The sequence below is a fragment of the Camponotus vicinus genome, unplaced genomic scaffold (assembly GCF_025532165.1).
Source record: "Camponotus vicinus isolate PSW18456_S1 unplaced genomic scaffold, iyCamVici1.0 SCAF_7, whole genome shotgun sequence".
In the NCBI taxonomy this organism is placed as follows: Eukaryota; Metazoa; Arthropoda; class Insecta; order Hymenoptera; family Formicidae; genus Camponotus; species Camponotus vicinus.
The window spans coordinates 2,101,909-2,109,519 of NW_028141979.1; the positions used below are offsets into that span (position 1 = coordinate 2,101,909).

At 36.6% G+C, this 7,611-nt stretch overlaps 1 protein-coding gene across 2 annotated transcripts; it reads left to right on the forward strand.

Annotated features, from left to right (window-relative positions):
- Positions 1-142: 142 nt before the first annotated feature.
- On the forward strand, positions 143-5,209 carry LOC145975132 (uncharacterized). Of its 2 annotated transcripts, none has more exons than XM_083105340.1 (7): positions 143-287; positions 1,775-2,055; positions 2,705-3,241; positions 3,531-3,899; positions 4,162-4,333; positions 4,591-4,699; positions 4,908-5,209. In XM_083105340.1, the coding sequence occupies exons 2-7, from the start codon at positions 2,030-2,032 to the stop codon at positions 4,982-4,984; spliced, it is 1,290 nt and encodes a 429-aa protein (XP_082961466.1). In that variant the 5' UTR covers positions 143-287; positions 1,775-2,029; the 3' UTR covers positions 4,985-5,209. The 2 variants fall into 2 exon arrangements, with proteins under 2 accessions (XP_082961466.1, XP_082961465.1); XM_083105339.1 differs by having other exon boundaries at positions 147-287; positions 2,603-3,241.
- The last annotated feature ends 2,402 nt before the right edge of the window (positions 5,210-7,611 follow it).

Sequence of the window (7,611 nt, forward strand, 5' to 3'; positions counted from 1 at the left end):
ACAGGAAATCTGTTTGCCTTGATTGGTCGATCAAATTCCATCTGACGAATAGATTTTCAAATGTGATTAGATAGTGTCGATTGGAACGTTCGATACGTAACATCAATCATCGATTTCTGTTGGTCGTCATCCAGAATCGAGACGCTTCGGTTAAAAATTCAAAAACGCGGGCATTCCGTCATCATTCTTTTGTTTGCATCTTCGCTCGATCGTTGACGTTAAACTGCGCAAAATTGGGGATCTTTGTGGAATCGCGCGAGATGTCGAGTAAATACAGATGCTGTCTCGTAAGTCTTTTTATATACGTCATCTTGATTCGAGTAACGATAAGTAAAGGTTAATATGAAGTCACTTTGGATTTAAAACGCGAATGTAAAGCATGACAGCTTGCACTCCAGTAACTTAACCCAGTTAAATTTCTCTTTATAGACAAACGTTATAAAGAAACACATTAGTTATGGTAGATATTTCATGATATTTCATGATTGATTTTTGGAAAAATTTAGATATACCCTCGCATAATTAGCTATTTTCTTGATTTATTTTTATACTTAATAATAAAAAATCATATAGTTCTTTATTTTCTCCTCATGCACGTGAGTTTTATGTATAGTTTTTATTATCTTTGAATAATTTCGCGTAAGAATAAGAAAATCCTTAAATTTCACACACATGAAATATATATAATTATAATTTTATGTAGTGTTTTCTATCTAAAATTTTTATTTATATAATATCTCATTTTATTTATAATATTTGCATCTATAATTTGCATATATTTTCACAAAAAAAGTTTTTTAAAAGTTTATACCAATAATTTGTATAATAATTTACTCATCCTCGCTTTGAGAATATTATTATTTATAGATAAATGTTACTAGCTAGTGCTATATAGTGTGACGTCTTGTCGCGGTGAGGCGCCACTCTAGTTATTTTGCAAGAATTGTTTCATTTCCCGCCATGTTCCCGCGACATTATTCGCAAATTCGTCGATTTCTTTGAAAGTATCGTTATTTCTCTTTCGCTATTTCACGCACATAAATGACAGTTTAAATTTGATTCGCGAATTACTATCGATCGTCGAACGACGCGATATTTGGAGGAAATCATTATCTCAAAAGAACAAACGGTTATTGCAATAGTAATGCAACTTTGCGCGTCGACGAACAACAGGTAGAATGCATTACTATGTAACAAATATTAATTTGACGAGTATTTGTTATGTTTGTAAAAAATCAGTTGATAAAAGTTACGATGTGGATATTAAATTTTTTTTCGATCAGTCATCGAGCTATATTATTAATTTTGAATTTAAAGTCACAATTGATTGTACTGAAAAGATTAAATTATACATATTATAGACAACTAACTAATTTAATTCAATTATTGAATATTTATTATTGTAAAATAGTAATAAGAGTTGAAATAAAAATAAATTATACAATTTATATATGTAGATAAAATTATATAAAATTGGAAAGAAAAAATTGTAACAAAGGCGTATAAATATAAATAATAGAGTAACAACGATGCTACTTTCAGTTTTACTTGATACAATCAGTAGTATTTCACGTTTAAAAAGTAATTGTTCTATTGATTTATATAAATAAAGTTAAAATTTCTAAAATAAAGAAAAAATCTCAATTTTATAAATATAAATCTCAAATTAAAAATACGTAATGATTTCATTTGAATTAAAAAATCAACCGAAAAAATTGTAGGCGAAGTAATTAATGCTAATTAAACTAAAATAAATTCTGTTTTTGTGACATAGGCTATTCAACTATCAATCATCTACGAAGCAAAAGCTTTGTCGGTTTTGGACTCTATCACCTGCGGGGTCAAACACAGCTTTCGAGAGTAATACCGGAACTTGTCTATTATCTGCGGAGCAAGAAAATCGATTGAAAGCGCATTAAGAAAATTTGGAACAAACTCATCGATTCTCCGATAAAAGATCCCTACAAAAACAGCAGCGACGATATCAATTACAGAATGCCACGCGATTAACTCGGATTTCAGCAAAGGAATGAGCAGTCCTCGTAATCAGTTGAGGTAAGTAAAGAATAATAATATAAAAATATTTTTTTTGTACTTTTAACTGATTTAATCTGTATGTATGTACCTAAACTATGAATAAGATTTATAATGGAAATATTCATAATGATTGAACTTGAGATTGCAAATTATATGTGGGACATTCTGCAGTATATATAATAGAAGATAAATTTTTGAATGATACATTTTTTTTAACAGAAAACAATTTTACATTTGAATAATTTCCATGCAATACAATTATAAAAAAGAATTAAAAAAATAGAATACGTAGTACACGAGTACCTTCGTTATCAGAGATTTTTTCGTCCTTTCGAGATGTTCTGTATTTATGTCATGTTACGAAATACTTTTAATCGATCGCTCCCGATTGTCACTCTGTGCATAGTATCTATATACGTAGCTGCTTGCATCAGAGTGGCGGTGGGCGGCCAAATGAGATAGAATTGAGGATTATGAGCATAGATATTTCTAATTCTACGGGCAAAAATCGGACAAAAGTGATTGTATCCACTTGCGAGTCTTCTTCCCTCTGTCGCGAGTCTAGGACGATCGCTGTTGACACCCCCGATATCGCGCCATCGCCGAGACGAGAGTGCTCGTGTCCGTTGCGGCCGTTAACGACGATTCGCTGCGCGCCTTTTCGCAGACGGGTGTCCTTCAGCGACACCACCGCTTTCATCGAGACCGCCGCCGATCATCGTCATCGCCGTGCTACGATCATGCAAGATGATAATCCAACGAGTCCATGTCACGATAATAGCAGAGAACCCGAGAATAAATCGAGAGAGCGGGAGAATTTCGACTACGACATATGGCAGGAGGACGATTCGTCGATCGGCAGAAGCGATGACGGATACTCGGAAAATACGCCGAGGATCGATAATTACACGGAAAATCCTTGCACTTTCGACAATAACAAGTGCCAGCGTTCGCATTCGGAAGATATCGACGAGCAGACGATCGAGAGCGATGGATGCAGGCGAAAGGAATGGAGCAGCGAGAGTGACGTCTGTTTGGCGGTTCGCGCGACTGAAAATAAGAAAGGAGAAATAAGGAAAATCGACGATACCGTATCAAATGAGGACTTATTAAACCACGTGCACAAAGATGTAGATTCGGTCATTGACGATGAGCATCGCATGCGAGGAGGCTGCAGTGGATGTTGCTGCGGAGCACGTGACAAGTGGGTGAAATGTCATTCTCTTGCGCTAAATGGATAGAGTTTATCGGAGCTATAAATATATACATGTTATAAAATCGAATTTTATCATTTTTCATCTTTTTGCAATCTTTTTTTGCGGAAAATACCACTTATTTAAAGAAAGTTTATATTAGAATATTTATAGAAAAAAACAACATCATAAATTTGAACATATCGAAGCAAACATTGTAAATTGCAAACGCTACTATAAGTCTTTCATGCAAATATTTATTGACGATATTTACGACACAATGTCTCGACGTGATATTAGCATCCGGAGGAGTTACGGTTGTTGTTGCGGAGAATTCGTGTCGGAGCCAAATGAACCATGCGCGTCCAATGCGAACGCCAAGACAGCATGCATTGTGCCGTCGCGTTGCTGCTGTCGTTGTCTTCGAGTCTGCAAGAAATTGGCTAAATGTGAAACACCTCCATGCATGACAGATGTCCAAAGTTGCAGCGGCAGTAGATGTTGTGGGTGTCGTTGCGAGAAACCCGGTCAGATCTGTATATCGCCGCCGAAAATCTGCAGTTCGCCAGCTCATTCTTCGCGTGGAAGGTCTCCCTGCGCACCGCGTTGTCTTCCACAGTCACCGTGTCTTAGCAGAAGCTGTTGCAGCGGAGCCTTCGAATGTGCAAGGTGCAAAATCCAGCTCGCTTCTAAAGTCTCCGCACAGAATGTCTCATGATGTACTTTTGCTCGATTTTTGAAGTCAGTTTTTCAATATGATATTCTCATTTTTCAATTAAAATTATAATGGAATATGTGTAATAAAAAAATTAATTAAAAAAGCATCGAGAATAATCTCAATTCTATCTGCATCAAGACAGAGTTTTCATATGTGACAGGAGCTTGATATACTTAGAGTTTGCGTAAGAGTAATTTTGATTTATGTGCACAGGTCGAACAGCCCGAGATGCCGGTCCATCATTGGTAACGGATGCTGCATCAATGAAAGAGCAAAGTGCGGTACCGATGGAGTCTGCTGCCGGCTGAGATTGCAGTGTGAATGCCTCGGTGGCGGCCTCAACTGTCGACGATGTGGAAGAAAGGTCTATCAGGCCGAGATGCAGGTAAGTACAATATTATTAAGAGTGTACAATATTATTAAATATCAATATTACAATATATTGAAATCTGGATTGCATAATCAAATTCAAAACATATTTGAAAAGAATATTTGAATAATATCCATCCAATGATATAAATAGGAATATAAAAAAAAACGTTTTCACATGATATAATAAATTATAAATTATTAAAAAAAAAACAGAAAAAAATTTTAAGAGAATATTGGAAATGTTACGCGTAAAATTTATTACTTTCCAAGATCGTTTCCGGAGTACCGTACCATAGCATTTGCTTCAGTTGCTTTTGTTGCCGAAAGCCCTTGGAATCGTTGACTTATCAGGAGAACTGCGGCGAGATTTATTGCAAACGTTAGTATTATTAAGTTACGAAAGACAGACATTTTCGAAAATTTTTACGAGATAAATCCTCTTTTTTGGAGCTTTTTCTAATATTTTTAATGAAGAGAGAAATACCTCTCAACACTTAATATCCTTTAATGGGATAAGATATTAGACTAAGTTCGACTTTCAGTTAATATTACGGATATTAACCGAGTTTCTTCGATAAATTGCACAGAATGTTACGTTCGTAATTTCGGACCGCAAGGATATGGTTATGGCGTGGGAGCCGGCGTGTTGCAGACTCCTTTGTGAACTCGTCGACTACCTAATATCGGTCGCATATTCATGCGAAAGTATTCAAGTATAGTTACAAAAATTTTTTTCTCCTGAGTATCTCTATTTCTTTACGATAGTCATATAATGTCACACAAGAGTTTAGTGCGTATTAAACGGTCTTATGGTACTGTAACGTTTTGTATGTTTCGTATACACGATATTTGGTGAGCGTTTTTATCGAAATAAATCTTGTAGCAAATACTCGATATTGTTTACGATATTTAATCTAGTTTATTCGATAATAAGTCGCTAAAGGCAAATAAAACACGAACGTGCAAAAGTCAAGTTGCGAATTAAAAGAAAAACGAGGAGAAAAAATTCGCGAAGCACGAGGAGGAAGGATAAAATGGCCGCTTTGTGCAAGAAGAGAGGAAAGTGATATATTCGGTTTTTATCGAGTCTCTTTGGCAGCTAACATTTGCAAAATAACTCGTCGAGGACCGATCGCAGAATAAACGGGATAAAATGGAGAGGTGGGTTACGTAGGAATTCAAGGCGAGAGAAAAGTGGAAACAGGAAAAGATTCGCGATGTAGGGGAAAGATTGAACGAATACGGGTGCCGCTATATTTTCGGGAGGAAGAGGACGTTCGCGGATTTGCAAAACAGAGAACGAGAAGCGAGAAAGGAGAGAAGGAGAACGAGGAAAGAATGAGTGGTTGGTTTATTGAGTCTCTCTCTCCGGCGCGGTGGATTTGCGCGGAGGAAGGCGCAGGCGGAGGGGCGTTTATATAGCTTTCAGGCGCAGAAGCTTAATCTAATTTCAAATATAAATCTGTTCTCCCCGTTCTCTCTCTCTCTCTTTCTTTCTTTCCTTCTTTCTCGTACTTCGTTCCCTTCTCTTTTTCTCTTCTCTCGCTCTTTTCCTTCCATCTGCCGGCGTCCTTTATCCTTGTAGCAGCGCGCTTACATTATACCCGTCCGGCTACGAATAATGTTTTTCGCTTTTCCCATTAACGTTACGAGACACGACGACTTACGTAGCACGCTATTCAACGGGCGAACGCACTGGCTTTCATGGCGTTTTCCAAATAAGTACAATTATGGGCACAATAAGACGTTGAGTCTGAGAGAAAAGGCGTACAAGGATGTTCCCTTTTACTCTGCTTTCAGACACTAAATTTTCGTGACGAATGTTTTCTGTAGAATTTATACAAGTTTATGAAAGGCATGTTTGATACGTGACTTAATCTTAATAATTCGCTCCAAAATTTTTCATCGTTTTCAAGACAAGCTGCAGATTTATTTATAGACTTTATAAAATCTTTGTGAATTTTTTCAGACACAGTATATAAATAATCTCTGTGCTCCTTTCGCGCGTCGCTCTGTCTGTGATTTATTCATACATTAAGACTTAATATTATAAAAGATGCACTCGTCTGAGCGATTTTAATCAAATTCGTCGGTCTTGTTTACGTAGAGAGACGCTTCGCGAGAGTTTGTCGACGATTACGCGCGACCGCGGAATATTTACACTACAGCTTGGAACAATTCCCGATTTTTTTTACCGCTCGTCGCCCGGGACTCTATGCCAATTTACCAATGTAAACCGACGTATTTAAATTGGCCTCGGGCCGGAGGAATTTAAAAACGTTAGCTGCAATTTTTTTCCGCTACTACGGCGGCGATGGCGGTGGCGGTGGCGGTGGCGGTGGCGGTGGCGGTGGCGGTGGCGAAGCATCGGTGCATCGAAATCGGCAAAATATCTCTTTCCATTTGACGGCCGCTGATTCGGCCCGGGTCTTTTGTGCGCTGCGTGGCGCGCTTATTTCGAACCGGTATGAAAATCAATTATTTCGTTAATTCGTGCGTTACATTGGCTGTCACGGGGCCATCACTGTGAGCGACAGCGGCCCAAGGCGCTATTTTTCAATTCCCGATGTCGCCCTCGCCTTTCGCGAATCCGTATTTCCGTTTCGCTCTGTCGTCCCCGGCGGCCTTATCCCTATTCCTCTCTCTATTCCTCAATGTTGGGTCCAGCATTCCGGAAGTTTGCTAAGACTCAAATTGCCGTTTAAAACTCGCCGTAAATAGCTGAGGAAACTGATGCGAAATATTTTAAAATTATAGGAACTTCAAGATTGAATTGTATGTGTAATCACTCGTGCGATCGTAATTCAGTAAAATCAAATATATATTAATTAAATAACTCATTAATTATGCTTACAAGAATGTTAATATTTATTTTTATTATTTATTATTTATTTATTTAATTATTTGTTATTTAATATGTATTATTAAATTTATTATTATTATTGAAATTAATCTTTATTATTGTAATATTAATATTATTGAAGTATTACAAAGAAATAATGGATAAATACGCTCCAATAAATTGATGTTGACTTTTGGCAAAACAATCTTCAATCGCCATTCTATATTTTGAAAAAAAATTGAATGATATTTTCACAATAATTGATTGTGTGCAATATCTGTCAGGATCTTTTACAAATGAGGAAAAAGAATAACTTTTTAGCATTTTTGCTCCTTTTGCAGAAAAATTGCGCGAGATGTTGCAGAATTGGGCTCGAAATTATACAAATGAATGCAACAAATATTCTTAAAATGAAAACAATATATGGTGTAAAATATAATACGTTTATA